The 16,833-nt window shown below is 57.5% G+C and overlaps 1 protein-coding gene across 1 annotated transcript; it reads right to left on the reverse strand.

Annotated features, from left to right (window-relative positions):
• Positions 1-2,120: 2,120 nt before the first annotated feature.
• BNIP3 (BCL2 interacting protein 3) lies at positions 2,121-16,314 on the reverse strand. The gene is made up of 6 exons (XM_031957048.1): positions 15,957-16,314; positions 7,384-7,537; positions 5,054-5,138; positions 4,152-4,258; positions 3,663-3,812; positions 2,121-2,388 (listed from the first exon to the last, which is right to left on the reverse strand). Exons 1-6 carry the CDS (start codon positions 15,997-15,999, stop codon positions 2,343-2,345), a joined length of 585 nt encoding a protein of 194 aa, XP_031812908.1. The 5' UTR covers positions 16,000-16,314; the 3' UTR covers positions 2,121-2,342.
• Between the last annotated feature and the right edge of the window lie 519 nt (positions 16,315-16,833).

Consider the following 16,833-nt stretch of genomic DNA (forward strand, 5'->3'; position numbering starts at 1 on the left):
TTCTGGAGCATCCCTGGGGAAGGGAGGGGCAGGGCGGGACACGGGGGCCACATCCGGGTCTTCAGACATTACAGCCCAACCCAAAGCTCCTCCGCTGTTGGGCTTTTATGAACGCTGGATGCCGCCATGTTGGGTTTTGTACAAAGTGAGGAGGGGGGGACACAGCCAGAGAGGCTGAAAGGCTCCCTGTCCATGGCTTTGTGTTCAGCCCAGCTCTTCCCGACCGCCTCATGCCAATCACTGGGAGGCTGCCCAGCTTGTCCTCTGTGTGGGGTTGAGGTGGAGATCCTGAGAAAGGGGGGCTGAGGACATGAAGGGACCACCCCAAGTGCTCCTTAGCATGACCAGCCCACAGACCCTTTGGGGCACAGCTGGTGTCTGGGTCCCCTTTGGCCACCGCTCGTGTCCAGGCCCCTTTTAGGCCATTTAAGGACATGACAATGACATGACCAGGGCATTTCCACCAGCCAAGCTGGGCACCCCGTGCTTGCCCTGCTGTGACCCTCCAGTGGGCTTTGCCAACTCCCTGTCACCACCTGGAGCCCCAGGCCCTGCTCCCCAGCTTGTGTGCCCAGCACACAGTAGGTCCTTTGCATCCACTCAAAAGCAGTTTCTCATCAGTGGGGAGTCGGGCAGTGTCGCTCGGAGCATCACGGACATTTTGGGGATCAGGCTGTCTGCCCTGGGTGAACATCACGGATCCTGACGGTCTCACTTACCTTGGGGCCTCAGTTGCCCCAAATGGCCAAGACTGGAGGAGAATCTGGGTGGACCGACAGGCTGACTAAGGGCAGGCTCTAGGCCAAGGGAGCGAAGTCAGCAGTGAGGCCCGTCAGAGCCGGGAGGTCTCCTGCCCACAGCCGCCCTCCCTGCAGAGCCCCCGGGCTGAGGCGTCCCCATAGGGGACAGGCTTTCTATTCTGTTACAGGAAAGGGGCTTCTGGGCACGAGGGAACTCCTCAGCGCTAAAGGGGAGAGACGGCGAAGATCCGGCGTTTTTTACGTACTTGGGCACTTGGCCATTACTGGGCACCGAACTTAATGATGGGCAGGGGGCCGAGAGGGACCTCCTTCTGGGGGCCTGCACTCCCCACCTCAGAGGGGCTGGGGGAGGGGCCTAACGGCCTGACCAGACGAGGGTAGCCGGCGTGGGGCCCGTTCCTGCCTGGGGAGGGCGGCTGAGGGCAGAGAAGGAGCAGTTTCCTTGTCAAATGAAAAGGTCGCATTTATTTCGCCCAGATGAGCGGGAGGGACGTCAGAGACGAAGAGAAACCAGAGTGTGTCCAGCCTGGCACAGACGTGACCTCCTTTCACAAAAGATTTTCCCCAGGGAACAAGGGAGGATGTGGCGCTCAGGGGGCGCATGACTCGGGTGAACCGGCCCCCAACGTGGGCGCCATGGAAGGGTTTGGCAACCTAGAGGCGTTTGTTCCCATTCCGGTTTCAGGGGCTTCAGGGCACAGTGTGGGCCTGGCGGGGAGCACAGGGCAGGGAGCTGAGCCAGCAGGGAGGACCATCTGCTACGCTGCCAGCCACGCCGGGCCCCATGCGGGAAACAAGTCGGCTTTGGGGCCAGAGGAGACATCCGTTGCTGCTGGACACTGTGCCAAGCCAAGCGGCCCACCTCGCAGGCTTCCTCCCTCACTCCCCACTGTGCCCAGAAGAAGGGCAGGGAGTCTTTGCCAAGTGGCTGCTACAGCCAGGGTAAATGGGCACAGGGCGTTCTGGGACCATAGGCAGGGCAAACGGGTACAGAGGAGCATTCTGGGACCCCAGGCAGGGCAAACGGGCATGGAGGGGCGTTCTGGGACCTCAGGCAAGGCAAACGGGCACAGAGGGGCATTCTAGGACCCCAGGCAGGGCAAACTGGCATGGAGGGGCGTTCTGGGACCTCAGGCAGGGCAAATGGGCATGGAGGGCGTTCTGGGACCACAGGCAGGGCAAATGGGCACGGAAGGCATTCTGGGACCCCATGTGACTACAGCGCCCCTAAACACAATGCTTTTTAATAATGACATGATTCACTTGTTCACAGGAGCAGCGACTGCTATGGGGAAGTGGGGAGCTCGGGGAGCTCGTAGGAGTCCAGGTCTCGGCATCGGGACGGGAGGGCTTGCACCCGAGAACGAGGGCGACCCCCGAGAGGGGCCGGATCCGTCTGAGCTGCTCCCTGTGCTGGGGGAATGAATACACGGACTATCCTCCCTTTCTACTGAACTAGGAACACGACATTTACACAACAAATGAACACAAGCCGCGGGAGCCATCCCGAACGGAGGGACCTCCTCCGGGTCCCCTGCTGCATGCTCAGAGACGGCGCCCGCCGCGCTCCGGCCCTGCTGCCTAGAAGGTGCTGGTGGAGGTGGTGAGCCGCCTTCCGATGTAGATCCTGAGGGAGAAGCAACGACAGTTTGGTGGGCGGCGCCCAAGCTGGGGCCCAGGCAGACCCTTCTCCGCCACTTGCTTCCTCCCACAGGACTTGGGGGCAGGGGGTGGGGGCGGGGGTGGGGGTGTCCAGGGCAGGCAGGACCTTCTTTTAGGGTCCTCATTCCAAGGGCTTCCAAATGGGCCCGTCCAGCCACCTTCCAACCCCCACAACAGCTGGAAACGCCAAAGCGGAGCTCGGCCTCATTCCCCCAAACCCTCCCCACTGGGCCCCAAACCTCCGGGCCACCCCCGACTCCTCACTCACCACCCCACACAACCCCCCCCCGCCCATGGAGCTGCTGCCAAGTCAGTGTGCACTCATTAAGCACCTACTGTGTGCCAGGCAGAGATCTGGAGACACGAAGAAAAGGGGGACACAAAAGACCCTCCCTGTGAAAAAGGGGAGACAACCTGCCGCCCCCCCTCGCCTCACCGTGACAGCCCAGAGCCAGAAAGGAAAAGGCTGATCTGATCTGCTAAGCTTAAGGAAGACTTCCTGCAGGTGCGCCCGAGGAGCCCCACGCCGGTGACCATCAGTCACGGAGACGAGCGCAGACCCCCCTTCCCCCAGGGTGAGCCCGGCTCAGCCAATCACGCGGCTGCCACGTGTGTGGGGGGCCTGTCCTGCCCTCGCTGCGGGGGCCGAGGCTTCCCCGCCACCAACTCTGTGCTAACAAGGTGGCAGCGTTCCCCGTGCTCTGCTCAGTGCACTCGGCCAACGAGCACTTAGTGAGCGCCTTCTGTGTGCCGGGCGGACGCCAAAGGGACAAAAGCCGGTCCCTGCCCTCTGGGGGGGACGCGATCATTAAACACGTACACATGGGAAATGGCTGACGTAGGGATGGTGCTGGAAGATTTCCTCTAGAAATGGATTTAAAGGGAACCTGGGGGAACTGACATTGACACGTGAGCCCCTGGACAGGGGCCGGTGTGACCCCATCTTACAAAGGCGGAAACTGAGGCAGCAAAGGTCAAGGGGCCGAGACCACAAGTGACCTCGGGCCTTCCCGACGCCCTCCAGGAATGCAGGTCAACCCGGAAAGACTCCCGGCCCTCAAGGAAGCGGGGCGAGGAAGGACGGGGACCCCAATGTGGGGGAGTCCTCCCCCTGCGCTCTGACCCGGCCTGCGGCAGGCGGCCTGCCTTGGTCTCCCCGGATGTCAGCGATTCCCCTAAAGCAGGACCACGGGCCCCCTCACCCTCCAACCTCGGCTCAGATTCCCCGATGGTACTCACCCCAAGCCAATGGCGAGGAAGTGAGAGAGCAGCAGGGACGGGAGGAAGACCTTCAGGAACTCCGCTGAGAAGATGCCCCCCTTCTTCATGACACTCGTGTTCCTCATGCTGAGAGTGGCTGAGCGCTTTGGGTGCTTAAAAAGAAACTCCCTGCACAAAGGGAAGCGAGGGCCAGGGGTCAGTGCTCCCGGACTGGGAGCGGGCAGTCAGCCCCCTCCTCCGCTGCTCTTCCAACCACTGCCCTCTGTGGCTCCCCCTCCACGGCTCTCCTCTGCTCCCCTCCCCCAGGGGCCCCCATCCACGGCCTCCTGTTCCCTCCCCCAGGGACTCCCCTCCCCATCCACAGCCTCTCCTCCCTCCCCCCCCCCAGGGACTCCCCCCATCCATGGCTCTCCTCTGCCCCTCCCCCAGGGACTCCCCCCATCCATGGCTCTCCTCTGCTCCCCTCCCCCAGGGACTCCCCCCTCCCCATGTTTCATCCCCACTCACTTTGGGGGGATGTTTTCAGGCCTGCTGGACCAGTCCCAGATCCAGTCGGAGTTTTTCTTCAGGATGCTCTCCACTTCTTTCCTTCTTTCCAGGTAATCTTCTTCCGACTGAAACAAATGGAATTTACTTGAAAAGGGCCCCCGGACAGCCCGAGAAAACCAGCCGGCCTCCCGGTGTAGCCACGCGCGCTGGCGGGAGAAATCCCCCTGAGGCTGGGCCTGGGGAAGGAACTTCCCAACAACAGACTATGTGTGAGTGTGTGTGTATCTGAGCGAATGTGTTTGAGTATAGCGTGTGTATGAGTGTGAGTGTGTGTGTGTGTATCCGAGTGTTTGAGTGTGTGACTATGTGTGTGTATCTAAGTGTGTATGAGTGTGAGTGTGTGTGTGCACACTATTCAAGCCCAAGGTGGTCAGAGCTGGCCACCAAGCCTGTGTGTGTATGACACACATTTCATGAAATTCTCCAGGACCTCAGTGACCTTCTAGCATAAGTCAAAAACAAGGAAACTGAGGCCCAGGGAGACCCTGGGAGACGCCAGCTGGGACTTTCCCCATCCCCCAGTTCCCCAAACCAGCCTCTCCCCTCCCCGCCCTGCAGCCTGGGCCCCCGGGCCGTGACAACATGAAGCCATGGGACATTCCCTGGTGTGTAAATAAACGTGGGGGGGAGCTCTGCAAACTCCACCTCGTGTTCCCTCCGCACGTGACGGCCATCGATCCCGGCCTGGCCTTGGGCTCGCTCACAGCTGCCCAAACATTAACCACCTGCCGGCCCCCGGCGCCAACAGAACCCGCGGGCGGCGCACAAGACTTTGCTCAGTGGGCCCGGATCCCGGCCGCGATGCCCATGAGGCAGAACACCCCGTTCGGGCCCATCCTCCGCACTCCTCGCCCTCTCACCTGGGAGCTGTTCTTCTCTCCAATGCTGTGAGCGTCTGCTTCGGAAGTTCTGTTAATGTCCTGGGGCGTCTGGGAACGAGGTGGGCTGGGGGCAAAGGGCAGAGAAATCTTGTTAGCTTCCCTTCTGTCCGTGGGAGGTGCCAGGGAGCAGAGAGCAAAGCTACAGACGGATGATCCTCGAGTAAGGAGGCAAAGGCAGGGTCGGAATCCCACCCCCAGGATGGCTGGGAAGGTCTTGATGCCCCAAGGACTGAGCCCCTTTCTGTTAAGTCAGCCTGGGAGCCAGCTCTGCCCCTTCCCCCCATCAATGTTGGCTTTGACCTCTGGGGTCAATCTGACCATTCCTTCAAATATCTGACCTCACTTCCCGGCCTCCCATGTCCTTTGTCCTTCAGATCATTCTCACGGGACAGATCGGCCTGCCCTGGTCCTCCTCGCACTCTCCATGTTCTTCCTAACCCGTGGGGCCAGAACTGATCGCTGACCCAGCCCAGGTGAGACACAGGGCCACAGGCTTGTCCCCTGCCCTGTTCTTGGAAGCTCAGCCTCTCAAATGAAGCCTTTTGGGATGTTCCTTCCCACGGCTGACACCCATTACTTTTCCCAGCATGCTTCCTCCTACCCCATCATGGAGTACTTGTCTACACCAAATTCTGTGCTGTTAGACCAATTCTAGTGTTCTAGCTCGTCGAGACCTTTGCGAACCTCTGCTTTCCGTCCTCTGTGTCCTCGTCACGGCATGGCTACCACGGGGAACCCTCTGGGGTCCCAACCCCCTGGAGAGCATCTGCCAGGCGACAGGTGTCACTAAGACACCCACTGAGCTCTGCCGCCTAAAGGCACTTTGAAACCCAAAGGCCTGGAGTCCCCTCCAGCCCCCTCTCTGGCTTTCCCCAACGATCATCAGGTTCAGGACCAAGGAGAGCACCTTCATTATCTCATTCACCTTGGCTATGAATTCTCTGTCACTGTTCTATCCTTTCCAGCACAAGGGTCATGGTCCTTGCAGAGAAAACAGGAGCAACCCCAACTCAACAGTCCTGCTTCTCCCTGTGGCCAATCAGCACCGCCCCATGAGCCCGAGCAGGTCCCGTCCCAAAGATTCAGCTCCTTTACATTTTACCTTCCCCAGATCACCTTTAGGCTTGAGGACTCCTGACATTTTTCATGAGCTTATATCACACTCGCCTCCATCCTCCGTCACTAACCTTCCTTTCCTCCCTCTTTCTGCCTTTTTATAAAAATTCCATGCTGAACTCCTCGGCATTCACACTGATTTTTAGGAAAATCTCCATTATGTTTCAGTGCAATTGTTAGTTTTCTTTCCCCTTGAATTTCATTGCCCCTGATCCCCGGCTTGCCTAGAGACTTTTAGTCTGTAGCACCCTCCGTGCCCAACAAAACCCTTTCCCAACGGGCTCGTTCCACGGCACCTGCCATGCCCTACACCCAACTTCCCGCTCCTTTCACACGCTCCGGCTAGGACGTTCCTTCCCTTCGTTTCCACCCCGGCAGGCAAGCAGGCGGGGCGCTCCTGTTTGTGAAATTCAGGTGCAAAATACGTCCCCTTGATGATTCCTCTGCCTTTTGAAAGGGGAAACTCACGTGGGTGAGTCAAGAAGTAACCAGACACTGTGCTTTGGGAGTGAATCTGTTTCGGCAGATGCCGTACGGCAGCAATCTCCGTCGTCATTTTAACATGGCCCCTCGCCGTCACGTCTCAGAATGCTTGGGCTCATTCAGAGCTCAGCTTAAACATGAGGCTTTCCTTGACGCCTCCACCAAATTACCCAACCTGCCTTTGTCTGTATTAGGTATAAATTCATTTGTAGGCTTAAGTTTACTTAAGTAAATCCTATAGGATGCCTTATTTGGCTACTAGCAGCCAGTAGCTTCCAGCAAATGCTTTTGGTCCGTTGATTCCTGCCCCCCGTCTTGGCTTTTGCTTACTGTAAACGTCTGGGAGTCCCCCAATGCAATTTGCAATTATTCTTTTTCCTTATGGTAGTTCCTCTGCCCAGGATCTGACTTAATGGAGACCCTGGGCGGCTTCTGCATTCTCTCATCCTTCTTAGTTTGAAGACCTGGATGCTATTTATAAGATACAAGGCAAATCGGCCTTTCCCAGCCCATGTTAGATGGGATCCATCCTTGGTCAGGGTCTGTCCCAACCCTGACCCACAAGGCCAAGTTCCTTTTCTGGCGCCATCTTGATCGCTAGCCCCTGAGGGCGTCACATCAAGGACACATACACCCAGAAAAGGCCCTTGAGTCCTCCTGGGCTGTGAAGCACAGTCTGCTCCTGTTCCTTTCCCCCAGAGAAAGCCTACCTGTCACAGTGAGAACTCTTGGAGCTGCTCCTTCCAGATTCATGCTGTGCATCCAGAAGAATCTTCTCCATGTCGCCATTGTAGGCCGAGATGGAGGCTGGCACAGCACTGTGCCCATTGCCATTACTGCTGAAGTGCAGCTCCACCCAAGAACCTGTGGGGACAAAGCCAAAGCACTTCATAATACTGTCATCAACATGGAACAAGCCCTTAATTCACCAAATTTCAAACCATCAAAAAAGTTTTCTCTCATAGCATCGAGGGAATGACAATAGAACAAATCCATGAGGATTCAACCGAGAGTCCAGTTGGTCCGGGGAGCTGGCCAGCTGTGCTTTGAGATCGTATTTATAAAGGCTTAGCAGAGCCTGAAACGGCTTAATGAATGCTGGTTCCCTTCGCCTCTTTGGATACAGGTTTCAGTAGCTCCCTGAAAGGCAGACCAGCTTCTAACTGCACAAAGCGGGAGCCGTCTCTGCTCGAAAAGGTCCTGCAGCCTATCTGTGCCCACCCTGGGCAGAGCTTTCCAAGCTCCTGTTGGTCCCGTCAGCTGCCAAGGCTGAATCCCTCACTGTGACGTCACCGGGGTCCTCCCTGAGCATAAAGGACAACTCAAAGCAATTTGAAAAAGTGGAGTTTACAGTGAGGGGGCAAATTTCTGGCCTTTCCCTAAACTGAGGCCCAAAGAACCGGGGGAAAATGCCTGTGAACTGGGGGATGGGAAACAGTGACAAATTTTATAAAAACAAAAAAACCCAAACTTGTGGGAAGAAGTCACAAAGGTCTGGGGCTGATGGCAAAGGACACAGCTTGAAGCCAGAGGTCGCCATCCCCCGGCACGGACCGCCAAGCCTTCCACCAGGCCGCCAAGACCATCTTCGGCTCCTCACCACATGGGAGAGCCCTTCACCTCTCCTGACTTTGCATCTAAAAAGGCAGGACGTTGGATTAGGAGGTCACAGAGTCCCGGGTTAGGCCCAGGGCTCTGCAAAGAGCTGAGCCCCTTTTCCCTGGGGCTTCCTGCCAAGAGCAGTGGATACAGTCCAGCCGGCACGGTAGCTGCCTTTGCCCAGTGTGCAAGGCTGCGAGGGACGCCAGGCCCTGCTCACAAGGAGCCCTTTGTCTCTAAATATGTCACTTCTGTGAGAGAAAGCCCGGCCGATGGCCCATTTCATTCAAGGAGCCTGGGGGATGGATAAGCAAACGAGAGGTGGCCAGAGTCCAGGTTCGGCCCTTTAGAATGCTCCACACACGTCCCGAAGCCTGGCTGAGTCTGAAAATTTTCCCACGTTAGTTGTAGCTGTTGAGAAAAGTCCCCAATGTGGGGAAAATACCCAAGGACGAGCCCGGCTTCCCAAGTGAGCACCTCGGGATGCAACGGGCAACGAGGCACTTGGGAAATGGAAGCTGGGCCTTAAGGGCAAGCGGCTGTTTTCTAAAATCCAAGGGGAGGTCAGAGAACTGGAAACAGACGTAAGATCTTCCAGCGAGATCGGAAAGAGCACAGGGCTTGGAGTATCAGAGGTTCTCTTCCTGGGGCCAGCCTTCATCACCTCCTGGGCAAGAGCCTGCTGGAGGGACCTCCAGTAAATGGATCTTGCCTAAAGGTAGGGCTGACTGACTGTCAACTCCTCAGTTTAATAAACTCCAGGGACTCCCAAACCCTCCCCCTGGGGCTCCTTCTCACCTCCTCAGTCTTCTCAGACACTAGGAAGTTTCCCATGCCCTCCCCCACACCCCTTCTGTGACTGTCCTGCCTTGGCCAACTGCACAAAACACTCCACCTTCAGCCTCCACACTGGCGGTCCCTGTGCCTGGGCTGCTCTCACTCATTCCCACCTCCCTCTTTCAAGCCCCAGCCTGGACGCCCTCAATGCCAGTGCCTTCCCTCAAAACTCATTCACCCTCCCTAGACCCCATTTTCACAGGGCTGCTTCTAGATCATCTCCACCAGATGGAGCCCTCTGAAAGCTGGGACAGTTTGGGGCCTTTTTTGCTATCCCCAATGTGCAGCAGTTCATTGCACTTGGGCCAACTCCCATCCTTTGATCCGCTGTCCTTTAGAGAGCTCAGCACTGAAAAAATCTAGGGATTCGGGCTCCCTGTCCCATGAGGCTTTTTCCTGATCTCCAGGAGCTCTGGCTCCACTCGAGTCAGAAAAACAAAGGCTGGAAGAGCTGCTTGGAAGGGAATATGACAGACTCTGTGGCCGTTTCAAAAGGCAGAACCAAGAATACTGGTGGAAGCTACAGCCACTTTCAGTCAGAGACCAGGGGAAGCTTCCCAAGCCCGAGAGCTCTTTCCCAATGGAGAATAGCTTCTACAGGAGAGAGGAGTAGGGAGGCCCCCCTAACTTTGGGGTCAGAACTTCTGTTCTGTCCATCTGTCAGTGACTCTAAAGTTTTCTGTCTTGGGAATCGGTGATCCTAAGGTCCCCCTGACCTGGGAATACTATTGTTCTGGAGGATCTGTCCAGCAATGATAGAAGTCTTCTGGGTTCTAGCAATAAATTTCTTCTTTTAGATTTTAGGGAAGACAAATTAGTGATCCCTGAAGAACTGGATAAATTTGTCTTCTTTCTCTGGGTACCTTGTTAAATTCTTTTGGAACTTAGGCAGCTTCAACATTACAATAATCAACTTTGCCCCTTGACTTAGGTAAGGGTTCAAGTCTGCAAATTCTTTTGAGCCACCTCGGACACCGGTGTCCCGACCTTTGGGGACCCCTTCGGAACCTTAACACCAAGTGAAATGGACTGCTTGGAGAGATGCTTCTGACCGCTGGAGGGCTAGGGGAGAGCAAATGGGAACTGAATGACCTTCCCCAGGGGCTACCCTTGGAACCATTATATCAATACGTTTGTGCCACATGAAATAATGAAAAGTGAGAAGATATTTGGAAAAACCTGGGAAGACTTTTATGAACTGATTCAGACCTGGGAGAAGAGTGAGCAGAACATTTATACAACAACATTGTTTAAAAAAAAAAGACTTCAGAACTCCTGTCATCAACACCAACCCAGGTGGGGTTTGAACGTTAGCCCACTCAGGATCTCCTCAAGGTAAAGAATGAAACATTGTTGGATATGATCTACAAGGGAGCTTTTGTTTGAATACATATAATCGTGACAAGGAAATTTTTTTTCCAGTAAGAATTGGTGAAAGAAAAGGTTACCTAGACTTCAGAGTGCCCCAAAAGAAAAAGTGGGTGATTTAAACTTTTTTTTTAAATTGCACAGAAGAGAAGCAAAGTGAGAAGGAAACAGATAAGCAGGCTCCTTTTAAAGTTACAAGGGGAATTTATCCAGGCTTAAAAGAAAAGGCCAGGAAAAATTTGCGGTTCATCTGCATTTCTTTCTTCTCCTTTACATATGGAAATGCTCACTTTATTTGGAGATACTTATGTAGGAAATTTTTAAAAGAGCATTAAACTGGGTGATGTCCAAGTCAGTCAGGGACAAGCCATAAACTCCTCAAGCAGGGCAGGCTGGGCTATCACAGGGTAAGGATCTCTGGTCCCTTGACAAGGGCTTCTCTCAAGTCTACCTGGGGCTAAGGGGACTTTTCCTCTCTGGCTCTCAATTTTCCCTTCTCCTCCCAAGAGGCTGGGTCTATGACTCCCTTTCCCATCTACTTTAAAGCGCTGAAACAAGCATCTGTATATATGCTTTGTTTTTCTCCCCTCCGTATTCTGTCTCCAAGGTTGAGCTACTCCACAGAATGTAAGCTTTAGAAGGGAGGTCCATGGGCAATTCATCCCCATGCTGCCTTAAAGATGCTCCCCTAGACTTCCCGCTTGGAATATAATGGTCCAGCCTTTGCCCAGAGGTCTCCGGGAGAAGGGGCCCAGCTTCTCCCGAGATAGCCCAGTCTTCTGCAGTTTTAATGGGGGGAAATTTGGTTTGACTCTAAGCCTCCACCTGCCTTTTTGCCCCTTTAACACACTGCTCCAAGCTCTGCTCTGAGGTCGGGCAGAAGAGATGACATTAGCTCCTTCTCCAAAAGAAAGCCGGCCCTTCCATTATCGAAAGCCAGCTCTTGTGGACCCCACCTACCATAATACTTTGTATGAACAACGTGCGGTAAATCTTAAGGCACAATGTAAGCCATGGTGAGTTATAATTTCACTATTAAAATCATTCTTAATTCTGATTTCCTAAAAGCAAGATTTCATGGCTGCTGCTCTCGGTGCTGGCAACAGGGAGGGCCGATACACAGAATACTGGATCTGGAAGGAGGACCCAAGGTCACTCCCTGCCATGGAGAACCTGGGAGAAGATGGAGACTTTGCTCTTTTGGGCCTCAATTTACCTAACTTGAAAATGACGGAGTTGGGCTAATCAGCCCATCAACAACTACTCATGAAGCACCTACTGTGTGCTACATACTGTGCCAGATGCCACAGAGGTTAAGATAAAGGCACCCAGTCCTAATCTCCGGGAAGGTAAAGCTGGCCGGGGCAGACAGAGGAGCTGTGGAGGAGGCAGACACCAGCAGCCGGAGGCCCTCGCCAGTCTAAGCTAAGGTGATGGATGCTGGAGGGCCAGCTGGTCCCGAAGCTCTCCCAGAGCTGTCCCCGAGACACCTCGTTTAGGCTGAGAAGTTGGGAGCTATAGGAGGAAAAGGAACCAACCCCAGCACCCCCAATGCATGGTTTCTCAGAAGGCAGAGCAAAAGGAAAGGCTCCTGCTAAAGCATGACATCAGTTCCGGAGGCTCCCTGAGCCTCCTAGGAGAGGCCAGGATAAGAAACTGGCCCTGGCTGCAGTTCTGCTGGCTCACGCTTTCCACCTCTGGACCAGCATTAGGACGGCTGGCGTTCGGTGAGGAGGAACACTGCCACGACACACACTGGGACCGAACGGTCCCCCTGCCTTTGTCCAGTGACCCAGGTTCCCACGGGGCAGCTGCTGATCCCACATGCCGGCTCCAGCAGGGCTCCAGCAGTGATCCAGCCCCGGGGAGTCTGTGTCGGGCTGCACGTACGCAGGCTGAGCCTGAAGGCGAGTTTGCACGCGTTTACATGTGTCACCAGCTTGTTCTGGATGGACTAATGGGGGTGGAGGGAACCAGCCCCCTGTGAAGTCCTAGCCAGCCCATCCTCCCACCCCACCCCCCACCCCCCGTGATTCAGCAGTTTGATTCCGACATCTAGGAGCAGCAGGAAGTTAGTGGAGCATTAGGAGGCCCCCACTGTGTTCTCCCAAAGAGTTTAAATTTAGATTTTAATGCAGAGGCAAAGTGCCCAATGCAAGGCAGCTCCTGGGAAGAGCTGATTGAGCTAAACAAGATTTAAAAGCCCATTACCTGTGACCAACTGAAATTATGAGCAAATGCCGAAAAGCCACATAAACGACGAGCAAGTGAAAAGCCAAATGGAATTGGACGGAAGCCCGAGAGCAGCCTGGCACGGAGAGCCCGGGCCCAGCTCTGCCCCTTCCTTGCCGGGGATCTGGCCGAGTGAGCCAGAGTCAGAATTAGATGGCCCCAAAGGCCCCTCCCAGCTCAAGCCCAGGAGCCTGCGACTGGGTGAGTCAGAAAATAACCTCAGGCCTGCCCGGGCTTTCCCAGGACGGGGCTGCCATTCTACAGGTGAGCAGCTAATGAGGGGCTCTGCAAGGGGGCCGGACACCTCCCTGGCCTTAAGACCTGCCTTAGACACAGACCCTCGATGTGCCAGCTCTGTCATGGGGAAGGTGGACCAATCACACCCCCCCCCCAAGCAACTCCATGTTCCCACCCCAAGGAAATCACATCCTAGTCTCTCTTAGAGACTTAGAGGGGTCTTCCAGAGAGCACCGCTCTAATCACTGAGCCATCTCACTGCCTGGTAGATGCCGCTTGTAGCATCTATCCTCGGGGCTTAGCACAGTGCCTTGTGCAATATGGGAAATACTGGCCCACTCCCTTTTTGTTAGAAATAGCTAATCCCAATCCAATGGGGCTTCCAAGTAACCCAGACAAGGCAGACAGGCACCAATGTGAAATGGAGAGGCCACAGGGCTAGTTCTCACTCGTGGGGGGAGGCTGGCAGCATTACCAGTTGTTAAGAGGGCTGGGAAATTTTCCAGAGAAACGCATCCTTTGTCGGGAGGGGCTATTCCAGATTCCAACCTAAGACCTACAGCCTTAACAACCCCCTCAAAAATGGGAAAAGGAGGGGGTTGACCTAGTGGTCCAAGAAGTTCAAGTGTAGGCTGGGCTTCCGGTAATGATAAAGTCGGGGAAGGCTGAATCCAGTCAAGAGGGAGAGAGGGAAAGAAAGGAGAAAGGAACATGAAAACAGAGGGAGGGAGGAAGAAGGGGAAGGAAGGAAGGAAAGGAAGGAAAGAAAGGAAGATAGCTAGGAAGGAAAAAAGGGAAGGAACATGGAAAGGAAGAAGGAAGAAGAAGGAAGAAGGAAGGAAGAAGGAAGGAAGGGAAGGAAGGAAGGAAGGAAAGGAAGGAAAGGAAGAAAGAAGGAAAGGAAGGAAAGGAAGGAAAGGGAAGGAAAGGAAGGAAAGGAAGGAAAGGAAGGAAGGAAAGGAAGGAAAGGAAGGAAAGGAAGGAAGGAAGGAAGGGAAGGAAGGAAGGGAAGGGAAGGAAGGGAAGGAAAGGAAGAAGGAAAGAAGGAAGGGAAGGAAGGAAGGAAGGAAGGAAAGGAAGGAAAGGAAGGAAAGGAAGGAAAGGAAGGGAAGGAAGGGAAGGAAGGAAGGAAGGAAGGAAGGAAGGAAGGAAGGAAGGAAGGAAGGGGAAGGGAAGGAAGGAAGGAGAAGGAAGGAAGGAAGGAAGGAAGGAAGGAAGGAAGGAAGGAAGGAAGGAAGGAAGGAAGGAAGGAAAAGGAAAAAGGAGGAAGGAAAGAGGAAAAGGAGGGAAGGAAAGAGGAAAAAGGGAGGGAAGGAAAGAGGAAGGAAGGAAGAAAATGAGACATTTTAAGAACAAGTCATTTCAAACTTGAAGAACGTCGGTTCCCCAATGACTGCACAATCTCTAGAGAGCGGCCAGAGAAGTCAGACTTTTCCTAGTGCCCGGTTCAAGACCAGTTTGTTTTTCTCCTCAACTGAGGATGTTCTGGGCCATGAACCTCTTCGGACAAAGGATGGAAAGGGGAACCTCCTCCCCCGGATCTGAGCCGCCCAGACACGGAGTCCCCCAGAAGTGCAGCCAGAACGCTGGGGGAAGTGGCCGCCGCCCCCCACACCCACCTGAGAGCTCCTCAGACATCCAGGCTAACTTAGCAGCTTAGCTCAGGCTCCAGGGTGCCCCCTGCCCCCAGCTGGAGGATTCTTGCCCCAAGCTTCTCCTCGTTTAAAGGTCTGACTTTGGGAAGGTCCTGACGCGGACTCTGCCCGGGCTACTCTCACGGAGCCCAAGATGTTCCCTCGGAGGAACCGCAATTGCCCGCAGGAGCCTGAGGGCGAGCCCCTCCCCCCTCCCGTTTTCTGCTCTGGGACAAGGGATACTAAGTAACCTCCCCGACGCTCAGGTTCAGATTCTGGGCTTCACTCAGAGGGACCCATGGAGGAAGGTAACAAAGTTACCGCAGACGTGCAGGGAAGGCCTCCCCTCCCCGGGTCCCGGCCTCCCTCCCCGGGTCCCGGCCTCCCTCCCGGGTCCCGGCCTCCCTCCCCGGGTCCCGGCCTCCCTCCCCGGGTCCCGGCCTCCCCTCCCCGGGTCCCGGCCTCCCTCCCGGGTCCCGGCCTCCCTCCCGGGGCCTCTGCTTCCAGTCCAACCCCCAGCAGGCTCTTGTCAGCCGCCCCGCCCCGCAGCCGGGGGCTCCAGGGGCCCGGTGCCCGGGGTCCGCTTCTCTCCGTTTTAGGGGCCGGATTTGATTTATGGACCGGAGTGGACTGGCCCTCCCTCCCTCCGCGGATTCCCTCCCGGCTAAAAAGGCCCCGCTGGGCTTCCTCCCCACCTTCGGCTCGGGAGGGTGGGGCTCCCTCGGGCCCCGGGAATGATCCTCAGTCTGAAGTGGGCAGATAAGGAAGCCTCCCGGCCCGTCCTGGACCAGGGGCGGGGGCTGGCCTCGGCGGGCAGACCCGGCGCTTGGGGGGGCAGGGGGAGGAGCCGACTCGGGGTCCCGGCCCCGAGCCCCCCATTCTCTGCACAGCCCCGGGCTCGAGCGCGGCCTTTCCCAGCGCGAGATCGCAACCTCAGCCTGGGGGGGGGGGGCGAGCGGACATCCGCCCAGCGACTCCTGGAGCCCGGGCCCCTGGGCGCTCCCGGGCCCGAACTCCACGCCCCTCCCCCTCGCCCACAGACCTCCGGGTGTCCCAGGCACCGGCGCGCGCTGCCCCTCCCGGAGAGCCCGGGGATGGGGGGGAGGGCTCGGGGCCCCGGGTTCCGGGCACAGGCGCGCGCTGACCCCCGGGAGAGCCCGGGGATGGGGGAGGGGCTGGGGGGGGGCGGGGAACCCGGGTTCCAGGCACCGGCGCGCGCTGCCCCTCCCGGAGATGGGGGGAGGGGCCCAGGGATGGGGGGCCAGGGATTGGGGGCCGGGGCCCGGGTTCCAGGCACCGGCGCGCGCTGCCCCTCTCGGAGAGCCCAGAGATCCCGGAGATGGGGGGGAGGCCTCGGGGCCCAGCCTGGCACTCACCCTGCAGGTTCTCCTCGGGCGGGGGCTGCCCGCTCTGCGCCATGGGCCCGGGCTAGGGTTCGGCGGGAGCCGGCGGAGAACGCGGCCTGGCCGGGGGGGCCGGGGGCGGCTGCGGGGCTCACGGGGGTCGCGGCGGCCGCTTGTGCCGCTTGTGCCGCTGCTCCTGGGCCGCGGTGAGGCGGGAGGGGACGGGCCGCAGCCGGCGCAGGTACCGCCGCCGACCGTGACCCCGACACTGACTGGCCGGGCCCGCCGCGCTCCGTCTCTCTCCCCAGGGCCGCCAACGCCGCCCGCCCCGGTTCCTCTGGGCCCGGGGGCGGCGGGGCCCCGGATTGGCCGAGCGGGGCGGGGCGGACGCGTGGGGGGCGGGGTCGGTCACGCGTTCTCCTCCCCCCGCCCCCCGCGGCCACTGCGACGTGACAACAACAACAAGCGCCCCGCCCCCCCTCCCGCCGCGCGGGGCCGGGTTATTTTAGGCGGCCGCCCCTCCCCCCAGGGCTCTGGGGCCCGGGCGGGGGGAGGGGAGCTCGGTGGCCGTAACCCGCCGCGGGGCCGCCTGGGAGCCCGAGGGGGGGCGCGCTGCCCACCCTTAGGGGAGGCCTTGGACACTGGGGCTGCGGGGACAGGGAAGAGGCGGGGCGAGTCCTCTGTAAACACTGGGGGAGGGGGCGCCTTGGACTCCGGGAGGGAGGCTCTGACGGACCAGGCCGGGCTCCCTGCCCCCCACCCCCACCCCGAGAGATCTGCCCCAGGAAGAGCCCCACCCCCATCACGGGGGAGGGGGAAGGGCAGGAGCGAGGAAACGGCCCTTGTCCCGGTCTGGGTCCTGGCCCCAGGATGAGGGGCCCGCGGGGCCGGGTCCTCCCTGGGGCCTCTC

The sequence above is a fragment of the Sarcophilus harrisii genome, chromosome 2 (assembly GCF_902635505.1).
Source record: "Sarcophilus harrisii chromosome 2, mSarHar1.11, whole genome shotgun sequence".
NCBI lineage: Eukaryota > Metazoa > Chordata > Mammalia > Dasyuromorphia > Dasyuridae > Sarcophilus > Sarcophilus harrisii.